Here is a 16,119-nt window from a genome sequence, read left to right as displayed (position 1 = left end):
GCGGAGGTGGTTGACTGGTGCTTGAACTGGCCTTACGACGAACAGAACGGTGCTGAGGCATGACTCACAGGAACGACATGAAGAACAGAACAACCACAACACACTGCAACAGGAACGTAACACAAAGAAAGGCAATCTAATCAGGCGCATTAAACAGCAAAAAGGCATACACCTAGACCCAGGAACAGAATCCAAAAGACAAGGTTCTATAAAGGGAATGGAACATTTTTTTAAATGAAAGGGAGAGGCATCCCAAAAAATAAACTGTAAGCCTTTTTAAAAATACACAGGCAGAAGGAAAAGGCAATCAAACAAATCCGAGCGGCGAAAAAACAAGAGAGAGAGAGAGAGAGAGCAAGTACACGAGACACCTTCCCAAGAGCCCATGGGAAACTATAAGCCCAAACAAACAAGATTCTCTAAAGTTCGTGGCCCAAGAAATACCTTCCCAAAAGCCCATGAAGAACCAGAAGCCCAAAAGGAACAAGGTCCTCTAAAGCCCGTGCTAGTTTTTTCTCTATAAGAGAAGGGGGCGGTCCAAAGACCAAAGACCCAGCCGAGGAAGAATCATTAAACAAGTAACATATTTATTATTTGGGCACGTGGGAAGAGCATTGAATCCAAAGAAGAAGACTATTAGTATTTGGGCACGTGGGAAGAGCATTGAATCCGAAGAAGAAGACTATTCTTTTCAGTCTTGCAAAACACAGAAAGAAAACACTGGAGGAGCCATATAGAAAGCCCAAGGACTTTATTGCATCATAGTAATGAACCAATTCAGTACAAAGCAGGCACACAGGCCCAAATAGGAAGCCCAGAAAAGATAGCTAAAGAGATTGAAGAGAGGAAAGCATCTCAGAGCACAGTAGACCCCAGTCAAACTGGACCAGAACAGGGCTAACATCTGGATTTATCTCCGTCTCCACAGATGTACGGTGCAAGCGCAATAGCTCTCTCTCCAAGTGACCAACACGCCGAATGGCAGAGACTGCAACAGTTATGGAAGAACGAAGGGAGCTCCTATAGGCCATCATACAGTCATAATTATAGTCTCGAACGACAAACCCATACAGACGCTGCAAAAAACTTATAGCCTGGAGGGCAGCCTATTCATAAGCATGGACAAAACCACACCAGGCTGAGCTCCAAAAAAATTCTCGTCGCGGAACCGGAGCAGAACTATCCCCTGGAAGCTCCAGTTCTACCCCAGCAAGAACAGACCCATCCTCCGTGACCTCACACAGATACAAAAGCGTCGGCAAAGAACACCGAGCCACCACGGCTTCCAAAATGGGTATAACAGTTGAAATAAGAGCACACATCCTGCTCACACACAACGAAATTATAAAAAAAAACTGAAAAATAACACGACCCCCGGAGTAGATCCGGAATAGCGAGATTATCAGTACATCAACAACCATGATAACATGCACAAACAAGTAAATACATCTAAACCCAAAGGTAGCTGACATCAAATGGAAAAGGAGAGAAAACCTTGAGGAGCAGCAACAGGTCACAAATTCAAAAATAGATCAGCCTTTCCAATCTACAAAATAAATGCAGACAGAACCATTAGAACACAGCAAGTCACAGAGCACATATATATTCTATCAAAGGTACTAAATAAGTGCAGAGCCACACAACGGCACCAGAACAATTCTTCTTTTAACCAAAGGAAACAACATCACTAAGCATGACAAAACATTATCCACTACATCTATAGCAACTTTTAATTACTGAGCAATTAAACCGTATACATGCAGGAAGCGAAAGACCATCAATCAACTTCAACCACCATGTTTTTTCAAGCAAAGTAAAAACACAAGAAGTATAAACCTTCAGGGCCACTGCAGAGGCAGCAGCCAACCAAAACGGACTAGGCACGACATCTTCTCGGACCTAGTCTTTCAGGCTATTACTAAGCAATGCATCTCCCGACAATCCAAAAATAGAGACAAACAGGCAAAAGAGAAGAACATTACCAGAATGACGAAGCACAACCGGAAGAGCAGCCAACAAGCGAACATGGACGAACAGCCAACCAACCTGAAAACAACCTAAAACACAAACCATACTATATTAGTCGCCGACGAACAGCATGAAGCATGCACATGCACAAATCACGGAACACGAAAATGGCAAAGCAGAGCACACGGTAGCAGGCAACCATCCTATCGAGCAGCACCCAACCATTTCAACAAACACCTCAAAGGCATATGTCCAAACAGAGGCAGAAGGGACAAACACTAACCTGAATAGCAAGAACGTAATGGCGCACGCTCCCACGTAAGAGCCAACGGGAAAATCGACAGCAAACTGCGCACCAATGGAGCAAAGACAAGCAAACCAAGTCAGTAAGCAGGAGAAGGAACGACAAACATGAACAGGGAAAGGATAAGAAGATGAACCTCAACCAACACCACCCATGGAGGAACGCGTGGCCATGGCGAGAACCGCAACGTAAGCTGGCCGAACTGGATGAAGGCAGGCGAACAGGAGAGGACGCGGCGGCCTGGAAGCGTGGACGAAAGCGAGCGAACGAAGCGGCATGGAGGAAATGAGAGATAGAAGGAGGAAAGGGGGAAACCGGAGAGAAAAGGCCCCCGGCCACCGCAATGGTAGGGGCAATTCTCACAGAGGCGTATGGGAACCCACCACACATCCATCGACACCCGGTCTGCCTACAGGGCCCAGGGGTTCCAGAGCCCACCGTCATAGGCTGCAACGACCCCACAGAGCGCACCCGCCAGAATGCGCACCGCCGACACACACGCCGGTCATGCAGGGCGTCACGCGTACCCATGCTGCACCGCACACATGTCCATTGGCCCCGCCCACGCGGAGGGAACAGTAGCAGGCCACCAGCAGTACAGCCCGGAAACAACGTGGCATGGCGCTGCCGTTCCACGAGACGAGCGAGACGAGACCGCTCGCCCACTCTCCATGCGCCGGGCCGGCCGAATCATGAGGTCAGCAGGCCAAACAGGCAACGCGCACACGGGTAAAAGACACCAGGAAGCTGACGTGCAGGGCCATGCGTCAGCGAGGGCCACTCGCAGCCGTAGCACCAGCCACCAGCCAGGTGCACACGCGGCAGCCCACCCTGTGCCCACCCTGCGTTGCACGGGCCCTCCGTGACGCACGCCACTGATCACCCGCCAAGCCCATCCCGCATGCCGCACGAACGCCCGGTCAAACCATCCTGTGAGGAACCTGGCCAGGGCAGCAGACGAGCGGGGCCAGGAGTAGCGCGGGACCACATGTCATCGCAAGGAGAAAGGCCAAACCGGGTGCGCATGCGTCGGCCAGCCTTCTCACAACGCACGACGCGCACATCGCATCCCCACGACGGACGACGCCAGCAGCGCCCTGAACGCGCGGCGCACGAGGACTCGCTCGTTCTCACCCGGCAGCGATTGACACATGCAACAGATCGGCCACATGAGCCCACTAGCCATGGACTCGGAGAAAAAAATGACGCGGTGAAAACAAGAGTCAGCAAGACGCAACGATCGGACGGCCAAAGGTAGGCAGCTGACCGGAAACGGTTCGATCGGAGGGCCAACGAGCAACGCGATCGGGGGAGCGTTCTCAGAGCGAGTTCCCTAGCTTCTGTTTTGTTTTAAATTGGCTTGCAAGGTGAATTCTTTGATGGGAGAGAACCGAATCGTGAAGCCACTGCGGAAGAGTTGAAAATGCTGCAATACAACGCTCAAGCTTGTGATATCCTCTTCAACGGATTGTGCCCCGAAGAATTTAACAAAATCAGCCGTCTTGAGAATGCAAAGGAAATTTGGGATACTTTGATTGACATGCATGAAGGTACTGACTCCGTCAAGGAATCCAAGTTGGATGTGCTTCAAAGTCAACTTGACAAGTTCAAAATGAAGGATGGTGAAGGTGTCGCTGAAATGTACTCTAGGCTTGCTCTTATCACAAATGAGATTGCTGGCTTAGGAAGTGAAGAGATGACCGACAGATTCATCATCAAGAAGATCCTAAGAGCCTTGGATGGAAAATATGATACCGTGTGCACATTGATTCAAATGATGCCCAATTACAAAGATCTCAAGCCAATGGAAGTCATTGGAAGAATTGTTGCTTATGAGATGTCACTCAAGGATAAGGAGGAACTTCACAATAAATCAAGTGGTGCTTACAAAGCTTCATGTGAAGCCCCCACATCAAGTGAGAAACAAACCTTCAATGAAGAATTGAGCTTAATGGTGAAGAACTTCACCAAATTCTACAAGAGTGGAAGCAAAGAGAGAAGCTCCAAGTCAAGGTCCTACAATGACAAAAGATCTTCTAGTCAAGAGTGAAACTGTTACAATTGTGGAAGACCCGGACACTATTCCAATGAGTGTACGACACCCCACAAAAGAAGAGAAGATTCTCCAAAAGGAAGAAGTAGAAGAGAAGAATCACCACCTAGAGAAAGAAGGAGTAGAGATGATCGTTATGAAAGAAGACCCTCATGGAGAAACAAGGATTCGGAAAGAAAGGACAAGTCATCAAGGAGCTACACAAAACGAAGATATCAAGCTCATGTTGGTTAATGGGTATCCGGCTCCGACTCCGACAATGACTCCGAGAGAAGCTATCACTCCGATTCCGAATACACTCAAGATGAAGGTGTTGCCGGTCTAGCACTTGTGTCAACCAACTCCTACGACATATTTGATTCACCAAATGAAGGAATTGGAAGATGCTTCATGGCCAAAGGTCCAAAGGTATCACACCCCGAGTATGTTGATTTCAATAGTGATGAAGATGACTTGTTAGGTGATGATGATTTACTTGTTGACAAATCTAGTGATGAATACTATGATGAAACATCAATTAATCATGCTAATCAAGATGAAACGAATGACAATGATAAGGAGAAGATTGAGTCTCTAACTAAAGAACTAAACACTCTTAAGTTAGCTCATGAAACTATCTTAGGAGATCATCGAGAACTTTTAAGGACTCATGAGAAATTACGTTTTGAAAAGCTCAACCTTGAGCAAGAGCATGAGTTCTTAAAGGCAATCAATGATGATCTTCGCAGGAAAAGTTCTTCTTACATTTCCAAGTGTTTACTCTTATCCACTTACATGCCTCAAGTCAAGTCTAGTAACAAGAACAAGAAAGATTCTTCCTCTAGTAGTAACAATAATCATGCTAAATCCAATGTTGTTGCTTCTAGTAGTTCTCTTGATTCCACTAATGATTCTCTTAGCCAAGTTACACTTGAGCAAGAAAATAGCTTATTGAAGGGAATTATAGAGAAAGGTGTTTACAAGAGCCTTGCTGGGAGTAAGCAATTCGAGGAAATTGTACACAAGCAAGGAAGGCATCGGAAGAACCAAGGTGTTGGTTTTGAACGAAAGTTCAATGCCAATGGAGTTGAGTGGGAAGAAGATCAATACCCCAAGGTGAAGTTTGTTCCTCAACAGGAGAAGTATGATCCTACTTCTTTCAAAGGGACACAAGCTCAAGATGATCTTCCACCACAAGACCACAAGGAAAAAGGCAAGGACAAGCTTCAAGAGGAAATTTATGCATTTGAAGAAGCTCCTAAGGCCTTGGTCAAGTGGGTTCCCAAGACTACATCAAGTTCCACTTCATCAAGTACAACTACAACTCCGAGGATTCCCATCAAGATGGTGTGGATCCCGAAGAAGAAGAACTAGAGAGTTCTTGAGGATGACTCCGCCAACATACTTCACTCTTATCATTCTGGCAAGAACAAGTGCAATCAACTTCCAAATCTTGCACTAGTTCAAGGAGTCACAAACCCTCTTGTTGGTAAGACAAGGGACAAGGTAACCTAAAGCTTTCATAGACATCATCTTGTGTGTGCATCACTCTATGTCTATGGATATCCTTGTTTGTTCCTTGTGGGACTAACCCGTGTAGGTATTGAAAGTGCAACTCACTCCAAAGGATAGCTCCAAATGATCTACATCAACATTGAGCATCCACATCTTCAACATCTACATGAAGTCATCATCGACAAAACCCAAGGTTAGTTCATCCCTCTTAGGGGGGATCTCACATCTAGGGGGAGCTTTACTCTAATAATTGAGCTAAAGCAACTCTAATGGTGTGAAAACAACAATGCTTTATACAAAAGTGGTAACCCCACTTGTGCTTAAACGATGAGTATGACCTATTATCAAATGTTCCCATTTGACTCCTAAGTCAATATACTCATATATAGATGACCTAGTCATCGCCAATTGCTTGATAGATGCTAGAATTGGTTGTGCATGCTTTGCCACATATTTGAATTGCCATTCTATTGTGTGAGCATGTTGGTTGCATAATTTACTCATTTAAGGACATCCACTTGTTGTTTTGATTGATTGGTTTCTTTTTTCTCTTACTGAAAGTGCAACTATCCCTAGGTGGTTTTGGTAATTCCTAACAACATATAGCTCATTGAGCTAATGCTATTCCAAGATTAATATTTCAGGAAAAGCTCAATGAATGGCATGGCATGGATGAGGAAAGTGGACCCCTCAAAATACTAAGGACAAAAAGATTGGCTCAAGCTCAAAGCTCAAGACTCTACATTTTATATTTTAGTGATCCAAGATCACATTGAGTCTATAGGAAAAGCCAATACTATCAAGGAGGGATGAGGTGTTGTTTAATGAGGTTCTTGCTTCATATTGCTTAGTGATATGCTCCAAAACCCTCAACTACCTTCCCACATCCACATATGACCTAAACCAAAAGTCAAACTCGGCCCTACCGATTCTTTCTATCCAACGCCACCGAGTTTCAAATGTCATAGCCACTGCCACAAACCCTAGGCAAATCGGTCTCACCGATAGGGATCTCGGTCACACCGAGATGGGGTTGTAATCTCTCTGTTTCCCTTCGTAATGTTTCGGTATTACCGAGATGAGCGATCGGTCCCACCGAGATTGCAATGTAAACTCTCTATTTCTCTTTCGTAACATTTCGGTCCCACCAAAATGAGCGATCGGTCCCACCGAGTTTACCTGACCAACTCTCTGGTTAGCTTATTACCAAAATCGGTCCCACCGAGTTTGTGTAATCGGTCACTCCGAGGTTATGTTATGCCCTAACCCTAACCATATCGGTCCTACCGAGTTGCATCTCAGTCCCACCGAAAATCCTAACGGTGACTAGGTTTGCTGAATCGGTCTGACCGAGTTTCTCCATTCGGTCTCACCGAGATTGGTAAATTGTGTGTAACAATTAGTTTTTGTGTGGAGGCTATATATACCCCTCCACCCACTCTTCATTCGTGGAGAGAGCCATCAGAACATACCTACACTTCCAATACACATGTTCTGAGAAAGAACCACCTACTCATGTGTTGAGGTCAAGATATTCCATTCATATCATATGAATCTTGATCTCTAGCCTTCCTCAAGTTGCTTTCCACTCAAATCTTCTTTCCACCAAATCCATATCCTATGAGAGAGAGTTGAGTGTTGGAGAGACTATCATTTGAAGCACAAGAGCAAGGAGTTCATCATCAACACACCATTTGTTACTTCTTGGAGAGCGGTGTCTCCTAGATTGGCTAGGTGTCACTTGGGAGCCTCCGACAAAGATTGTGGAGTTGAACCAAGGAGTTTGTAAGGGCAAGGAGATCGCCTATTTCGTGAAGATCTACCGCTAGTGAGGCAAGTCCTTCGTGGGCGATGGCCATGATGTGATAGACAAGGTTGCTTCTTCGTGGACCCTTCGTGGGTGGAGCCCTCCGTGGACTCGCGCAACCGTTACCCTCCGTGGGTTGAAGTCTCCATCGACGTGGATGTACGATAGCACCACCTATCGGAACCACGACAAAAACATCCGTGTCTCCAATTGCGTTTGAATTCTCCAAACCCTTCCCTTTACATTCTTGCAAGTTGCATGCTTTACTTTCCGCTGCTCATAGATTCTTTGCATGCTTGCTTGAATTGTGTTATGATTGCTTGACTTGTGCTAAGATAGCTAAAATCTGCCAAAGACTAAAATTGGGAAAATGATAGATCTTTATTTGGTCAAGTAGTCTAATCACCCCCCTCTAGACATACTTTCGATCCTACACTTGCCAAGTGGATGGACAAGAATGCCTAAGAACCTTCTCTAGCTATCTATGATTTTCTCGTCTCAAACTCTATTCATGCTACATCACAAAATTTGATGAAGTCAGATTCGAACCACTCTGTGTGAGGAGCACTCGGAGTCCCCGATTCGTCATAGACTTAAACTTCCAAAACTTCATTGTGCGTTTTAGTCTGACCGACTCACCCATTTCGGTCATACCGAGATCACGAATTCGATCTAGGTTTTCAATCTCGGTGCAACCGATTGAACTTTCGGTCACACCGAGTTGCAGCAACTGCTTGCAGTTATGCATCTCGGTGCCACCGAGTTGTTCCACTCGGTCACACCGACAGGGTCGGGCTATATATACCCACGGGCAAAATTTTGGAAATTTTCTCCGAACTCTTTCGCCCGTGCTTAGCCCGCTCTGCCTCCAGGGTCTCCGGATCGTTCTCCTAGTCGCCAGTTGCCTCCTGCCGCTGGTCTCCGCCACCGTCAACGGGAATCATCCCCACCGTTGCCGCTGTAGCGAGTTCATCGCCGAACTAGGGTATGAACTTGATCACTGTGCTATCCTTATCTGATTCCTAGCACATTGTGTTAGCCATGAATCTTGCCACGATTGAAACTATCTTATCCAGTCAAAAAACACTCCGTAGATTAGAGATGATTTGAAAATTTAGGGTTAGGTTTCCGCCGAAACCATCTCGGACCAACCGAGTTGTGGAACTCGGTACCACCGATTTGGCTCAGGCCATTGCACATGTGATTCTCGGTCTGACCGAGAATTGCAAATCGGTGTGACCGAGTTCAGGACTTTGTGAAACCCTAGCAGTCTCGGTGCCACCAAACTGTGACTCAGTCTGACCGAGTTCACTAGTTTAGGTTCCAACAGCTGCTTCGGTATCACCGAGTTTACAAATCGGTTGATCCGAAATGCTTTCTGAGGAAAACTAAAACTAAGTTTTTGATTCATTCTTTTGCAAAAACCTCTGTATTTTGTGATGCTCATCCACTCTATCTCATCTATATCTACCCATAGGGTCAGTTGTTAGAGATTGCAATATGTCTGATCAAAGTGACAGCCAGAACAAGTCAGAGGAGCAGGTTCACATGAGTGAGGCCACTAGTCCCTCTAGCAGCTCAGATGATGGAAGCAGGAGCACACCCAACAACTTGCCAAAAGCTGCCACCAGGGCCAGAAAGAAGAAAACTTCTAAATCTGAGGATGAAGACTATGTGGCAGTTGAGGATGAGGCTACTTCCAAGAAGAAAGTGCTTAAAAAGGAATATAGCACTGCTGCTGCAACTAAGCCAGGTCTAAAGACCAAGAGGCCAGCAGGAAGACAGCCAATGTCTAAACCTAGGAAAGTTGCCACATGTGAGAAAATGGAGCTCACTCTTGAACTCAAGGAAGCTGGAGATGGCAAGAAGAGGAAAGAGAGGGTCAAGGAGACCATGGCCAGAGTAATTGGAAAGCCATCTATGATGAGAGACTCTGAAGAGGAAGAAGAAGAAGATGCTGCACCAGCACCAAAGACAAAGAAACTTATGGGAGATGCCATAAGATCAGGGGCTGCTTCATCTAAGCCCAAAGAAGCTCCCAAGCCAGCTGCTCTAAAACCCAAAACTGCACCAAAGAGGAGTACCAGGAGCTCTGACACAGTCTTTTCAACAGGATCAACGTAGATACGTGTAGTAAATGTACCCTCGCTCAAAGCAGCATTGTTATCAATGGGTTTGAAATTATTCCCCAGCCTATTTTAATACGCAACATGGGAGATAGTTAGCAGCGTGACAAAGAAAACAACACTGTCTTCATATTCATGGTTAAAGCAAGAGAAGCCAATTAGAAGGCATATAGAAATCACCTGTTGCGGAAGTCATTTATCGCTGGGAGATCCTCGTGAATGTACCAACGGCAAGCAGAACTACCACTAAGTCCTTGAACACCTGCATAGTTATTGAACAATATAGAGGGGTAAGAGGCTGCATTGAACATAGAATGAAAAGGCTGTACAATACAGAATTCATAAATGTATAAGATGCAATAGGTTGACCACCTTGATTTATTTCAGGTAGTGTTCCTACGAAAATTGCAATCACAACTTCCTTTTCATCTCTTGCCCGCACTGCTTCTTCTTCGAATTCAATCGCTCGATCACCCCAGAGGACAAGCCTTAGCTCCTTGCCCCTATAGGTTTCATATGACGAACAAATCAGTAAACAAACGAACGAGCAGGTGGCCTAGAATGGTGCATGCATAATAATAAGAAAATGCCACTTACTGTAAGTCAGTTAGGATTATTGTCCTTGTGTTTGATGGCTCTGGCTGATGCATTGATTGGATAGTGACCACATCAGAAACAACAGTTATTCTTCCAATGACATCTTCAAAACCATAGAATTTGCAAGAGCATTAGACTCCAGATATTTGACAAGTGGTTTTTAATGTACTTAGGCATGCAGTGACACAACTTACCAAGGAAACGAGGTGGTGGCCCACATGGCCTAGGGATGTCCTGAAATGGGATCAAATTGTAGGTGCAGAACGGGTAATCTGCTTCCAAGCCCGGGCGTAAAACAGCGTTGCTAAACCTGGTGAACTGAATCATGAAGCGACTCTCAACAGGTCTATAACTTGTCTTTGCTTCAATGCAGTTGAAGCTGCTCATCATGTATACCTTTCCTTCCTGCAGCTCATTCTTCAGTTCTTCTGCTCGCTGAGGAGGTATCTGCACATACATATGGTTGCCCTGCCAACAAAAACAACAATTAGAAAGGTATCCTAGGCCAAATATGGACAGTTGGCGTTGAGCTAGCTATATAAAGACAAACCTGGCTATCAAGAACAACTAAGTCCATGTGCTGGATAGGCCCATTGTCAGTCCCCCCATGATAAAACCAAAGGCGCGAGACAAGGACAGAGACAACCCACTTCCTGCCGTGCTTGTGTATCTCAGAGAGCATCTGATGCGCCATCTGGAAACATAAAGACACTTTTGCTTAGGAAGGTAAAAATACACAAAGAGGCAACATATTAGGTTTTGCAATATGATGGCATACCTAATCGAAGTCAAGTGAACAGACATACCAAGCGAACTACCAAAATACCTTTGACACATACATAGATGCACAGAAAAGAACAGTATTCGCTATCTTAGGTAATGAGCAGCAACAGATAAAACAACATTTACAAACTCAAATCTTATTGAAAAGGGAGCAGACAATAGAAATATTTCACCAAATGAGGAAGCATATAATAACAGAGACTAAGAGGCAGCAAGTAGTAGTGAGACCAAAAGCAGCTCGCAAAATAAAGCACGACGCAGGTACTATTCCAAAGACTCAAAGATCTCAGAGAAAACTATGTTTCTAGTGTGAGATCCAAGTGTGCCATCTTCCTTCTCAATAAGTATTTTCAAGATTTTCTTGGAAGTCACACGTGAAACCGCCACGTAAAGCTGGCCATGAGTGAAAACAGGGCTTTTCAGGTATAATCCAACATCTGAGAGAGTTTGTCCCTGGCTCTTATTGATAGTCATGGCATAACAAACCCTGACCGGAAACTGGCGACGATGTAAAGTAAATGGCCATTTAGGATCCTTGGCAGTGAGGCAAATCCTTGGAATGTACACAACATCCCCAATATTAGAACCAGTCATGATAATAGCCTCAATGACTTTCTCACCAAGTTTAGAGACAACAAGACGAGTACCATTACAAAGACCACTTGCCTGACTCAAATTTCTAAGGAGCATAATCGGCACACCTTTTTTCAATAGCAACTTGTGCTGTGGGAAATTGTTAATTTTAATTGTATTGAGGTACTCGATAGGATAAAACACATCCATATTACGCATTGAGTCAGCAACATTTCCTATAGAATCATAGCTTAAGTACTCTCTCTCAGCAGAAGGCATCAAGGCTAGCACATGGTCATTAACTTCCTGAGCTAAATCATTTGTTGTTGTTAAGATAGCCCTTTGGCACAAGTACTTTCGATTAGAACAATTTTTAGCAAAGTTTGTATATACAGCATTAACAATAGCGCCTATTCTATTTTCCTCAGAATGGATCAACATATCATCAGGAATTGTTACCCAACTTGGCTCACACCCCCCTTGTCTAGCAACACAAGGCGCTGTACCATCACCAATACTCAAGATCCAACCAGCAAAAGAAGCTATCTCAGCTTGTAAAACAGGATCTGTTGTTTGCACAGCCAAACGCATGTTCACTTTAAGATGTAGAACCTCTATAAAACGCCATAGTGGTGAATTTGTTATAGCAGCATTTATAACCTGTGAGCGAGCCCCACCCTCGATGACTGGTAAAATCTGTCTCAAATCGCCACCCAAAACCATAACCTTACCACCAAAAGGCATCTCAGCTATAGAAGGATCGTCGGCAGACAGAATATCACGCAAGCTACGATCCAAAGCCTCAAAACATCTACGATGCGTCATTAAAGCCTCATCCCATATTATTAGGGAGGCTGATTCGATCATCTCTGCTAATTTGCTAGATCTTTTTACCTCTAAGATAAGCAATTATGGAACTCCAGAGAAAAGTTTTCCCAGTTCCACCATATCCAGAAACAAAGAAGAAGCCAGGTTTTCCAGACACAACTCGGTCGATAATATTCTTATAAGCTAGGAGTTGATCTAGATTTAATTGGTTGTACATGGTTTCTGCCTTTAGTAGTTCACTTTTAGGATCAGCAGATAGTTCATCAGTTATCATGTCATTGTCATCAGAGTTATCATCATATGTAGTCTTTAATGGCAGCTTGTGGTCTAGAATATTAGAACCATTTTTTACTAAATAGAACTGTCAACTTATCAAGCAAGATGTCTCTCAGCTCATCAGGAGGTACAACATGATTATCATCACGAAAAGAGCGCTTGATATTGTACTTAATATCCTCAGCTAAGTGTGACCAATATTTTTCGAAGAAAGCATTTTCATCGTTAGCACCACAATGAACAAGGATTGTAACAAAAATCCTGCGCAGCTGATCTCCCATACCCCAGGTCAAAGCCTCATCAAACGCACTATACCATTCAAGATCATCTCCAAGTAAGCCCCTAGCAGCACATGCCTCCTTAAAGGTTTCATACACAATCTCATTATAAGTTCTAACATCCGTATAAGACATGGCACCTTTGACAACCATCAAGAGCATTCTAAGATAGAAAAGTTCTCCAGTTGTAGGGTGAACAGAATAAATTCTACCAATCCTATAACTCGAGGTTTTAGGAATCCATTGTTTTTTGCTTGCTAGCCAAGTCCATTTGGTTGGGAAGTCACAATAAGTAAGAGACCTAGCATTTGCATGGCATCTATTAGCTACAAACCACTCGGTTAACATTGTTCTCTGTAGCCACTCATCGTCAGCAACTGACTTCAGGTTTGCTTTAACATTGAAACGCACCATGTGTTTATTTAATAAATGAACAGGCAATCTTTCAACAGATGGCATCTTACTGTGTATATCAAAACCATATATCCTCCAGCAACCATCTTTATCACATATGTAATAGCATTGTCTATATTCCATGATCTCATCAATCTCAATACCATGCTTGTTTTTGATGCTTTCAAACAAAGTTTTTGAAAAATCAGGACCCTTTGTAACATACTTATAAAGATACTTGATGACATGGGTTTTATTGCACCACTCAAGGTTAATATGTGCTTGGTATTTTTTTAGCACAAGCAGATTATAAGGAACACCATGCCTATTATCAAGCCTGACCTTTTTTTAAATTATAAAACGGCCGTTGTCTGGGCGACTATACACAGGGAATCCACTATCATCTAGAGAGGTCTCAAGCTGAAATGACTTAGGAATTTTTTTGAACACAATCCATCTTTCATGCAAGGACATTTAACACCATCGTCCCCGCAAGGGCCGTGCATCATGTGTTCAGAAACAAGAATGTATCCAAGAGGATCCGCAACAGGATCAGGGATGGAAGCCGATATAAAAGAGTCAATTAAAGCAGGACTAACCTCCCGTTTTTTTCTATCAAGCCAGATCAGGATATGGGCATGAGGAAGCCCTCTTTTCTTGAACTCCACAGTGTGTAGTACTGTGAACAAAGGGATAAAAAATATCACGAGCTGAGGTGGAAAATAACAGGCAAAAAGAGATCAGAGGAATCACAAAGCAAGTTTACCCGCTACGACAGGACCAAAGACCTCCCCACTCTTAATATCATGAATATAGTCATTGAGCTTCATGTGATAAACCCTGACCGGAAGATCCGCCCTGTCTGAAGGCATCTGGCCAGGCTCAGAACACAGGGCTTCTGTTATCTCAGGCCACTTGGGATTACAGGTAAAGGTGGTGAAAAGGTCTGGTGGGCCAAAGACACGTGAAATAGCCACCGCGTCCTGGAAGTTCTCAATCATATAACGCCGGCCATCGGTAGAAGAGGATGGAAGTATGTTTTTTTGCCAACAGAACTTGCATCTGTCTGCCCTTTTCCAACATCATCAGTGACTCCTTGCAAGTTCTCCGCTCTAAGATCATTATTAGCCTTCATGATGAAATGCAGCCTCCACTCGTCTATGCAAGCGTGTGCATATACAATGGCCTGTGAGGAAAGCAAACCACAACAAAGGTATGGATTATGCTGCTCTGGTCTATAGTGGAGACAATAGGAATAGTAGTCCTGCATAGTGAGCCTGGTTCTTTTGCTAGTATCTAAAGGGTTTGAACCAATATATTTAAGCATGAGCTGAAACCCACGTTCTGCATAGGGGAAGAGAAGAGGATACTGCAAAGGCATATATGAAGTTTGCAAAGAAGATATTTGCTGCAGATTGTCATCTCTACCGTGTATTATTATGTCACGACAAGAAGCCTCCACCGTGAACTCACCAAACATAAAAGACGCTAGCTCATCAGTTGTAGGAAGGCTAAATTGTGGGCCATCAGATTCTCCAGGGGCAACTAAACGAATGGCTATCTCGGCATGCCTATTGGCTGCTAGTATTTCTCTAGCTGATCTAAACGTTTTGACATAAGAATTGTGTGTATCAAGCATATGCATCAAGCCTTCAACAATAGATTCATCTAAACCACCATCGCTCTTTTCACCCTTTTCTAAAGCCAGAATCCTGTTTTGCACCTCATTCTGGGTATCATATATATAGAGTTCGGCATACTTAGGGGTATTTCCTTCCTTAGGCATAAGAGATCCCATTCGATGACAAACCTGGCCGTTTATTTTGTATATATTTGGACCATTACCATCATTTACAGAACGGTCAGCAGTAGTTCCCATGGAAGTAAATGCAAAGAGGCAGTTGTACTGACGATTTTTTTATAAACTCTCTGCTACGCGAGGGACCATTATATCTCAGCAACTCAGAGAGAAACAAGGGCGTAAAAGGTGTAATATACACCTTACCACCCTTGCAACATTTGTTGTAAATCACCCGCCTTAGCATAATAGCGGATTCCGATCTCACCCTCTCCTCGAACCAGAAGACTGCACCACAGTTGGTACATTTGTAGTCTGGGCCACCGTAGAAAGATCTCTTTCGGTACCCAGCTGCAAATTTATCTTGACTCAGTAACAATGGTAAATCAGCAATGCATCATACAATAGTTTCTAGGCATATCGGCACTCAGCATACCTTTCAGCATCTCAGACTCCTCAGCCGTGAATCCAACCCAGTCGGCACTTAAGGGCGATCCAATGGCAGACCCCTTCCCCCTAAGTCTATCAACAACCACCCTGCATCTCTTTCTATTACGGGACGTAATTTCTGGACTAAGAACGGGGAAGAGACCATCATCTAAAAAAACAAAGGGCCTGTCACAGGTACGAAGAGGAATTGAGAGAGTGCAGGAGGCACACCTATAAAGGAAAAGGACTTATTTTAAAAGGGCACCCCGTACATTTTCTTTTAGGTAGGCCTGAGGATATGTAGGGAAACGGTGAGTCACAGAAAGACAACTTTCGTCGAACAACACGGCGCGGAGGTGGTTGACTGGTGCTTGAACTGGCCTTACGACGAACAGAACGGTGCTGAGGCATG

General features: G+C 44.2%; 2 protein-coding genes and 1 pseudogene across 2 annotated transcripts; all 3 read right to left on the bottom strand.

The window, feature by feature from the left end:
- Window positions 1–1,513: 1,513 nt before the first annotated feature.
- On the bottom strand, window positions 1,514–16,118 carry LOC147990998 (uncharacterized). Its single transcript, XM_087538484.1, has 12 exons — window positions 15,980–16,118; window positions 15,715–15,876; window positions 15,481–15,629; window positions 10,900–11,043; window positions 10,544–10,817; window positions 10,350–10,452; window positions 10,125–10,255; window positions 9,933–10,014; window positions 9,711–9,819; window positions 2,252–2,316; window positions 1,983–2,046; window positions 1,514–1,546 (listed from the first exon to the last, which is right to left on the bottom strand). The coding sequence occupies exons 1-12, from the start codon at window positions 16,116–16,118 to the stop codon at window positions 1,514–1,516; spliced, it is 1,455 nt and encodes a 484-aa protein (XP_087394610.1).
- On the bottom strand, window positions 11,397–12,572 carry LOC147991000 (uncharacterized). Its single transcript, XM_087542938.1, has one exon. The coding sequence runs from the start codon at window positions 12,570–12,572 to the stop codon at window positions 11,397–11,399; it is 1,176 nt and encodes a 391-aa protein (XP_087399064.1).
- Window positions 14,230–15,359, bottom strand: LOC147990999 (uncharacterized; annotated as a pseudogene).
- Window position 16,119: the final 1 nt, after the last annotated feature.

This window comes from Triticum urartu, chromosome 1A, assembly GCF_056163025.1.
Source record: "Triticum urartu cultivar PI428250 chromosome 1A, HENAU_Tu73, whole genome shotgun sequence".
Taxonomy (NCBI): domain Eukaryota; kingdom Viridiplantae; phylum Streptophyta; class Magnoliopsida; order Poales; family Poaceae; genus Triticum; species Triticum urartu.
Note: the sequence above shows the minus strand (reverse complement) of the source record. Positions and strands in the feature narration are given on the sequence as shown.

Coding starts and splice junctions, on each gene's coding strand:
- LOC147990998 (XM_087538484.1), bottom strand. CDS start 16,118: ATGCCTCAGCACCGTTCTGTTCGTCGTAAGGCCAGTTCAAGCACCAGT. Junction 10,256..10,349: donor ATAATCCTAACTGACTTACA/GTAAGTGGCATT, acceptor TGAAACCTATAG/GGGCAAGGAGCTAAGGCTTG. Junction 10,015..10,124: donor ACTACCTGAAATAAATCAAG/GTGGTCAACCTA, acceptor ATAACTATGCAG/GTGTTCAAGGACTTAGTGGT.
- LOC147991000 (XM_087542938.1), bottom strand. CDS start 12,572: ATGATCGAATCAGCCTCCCTAATAATATGGGATGAGGCTTTAATGACG.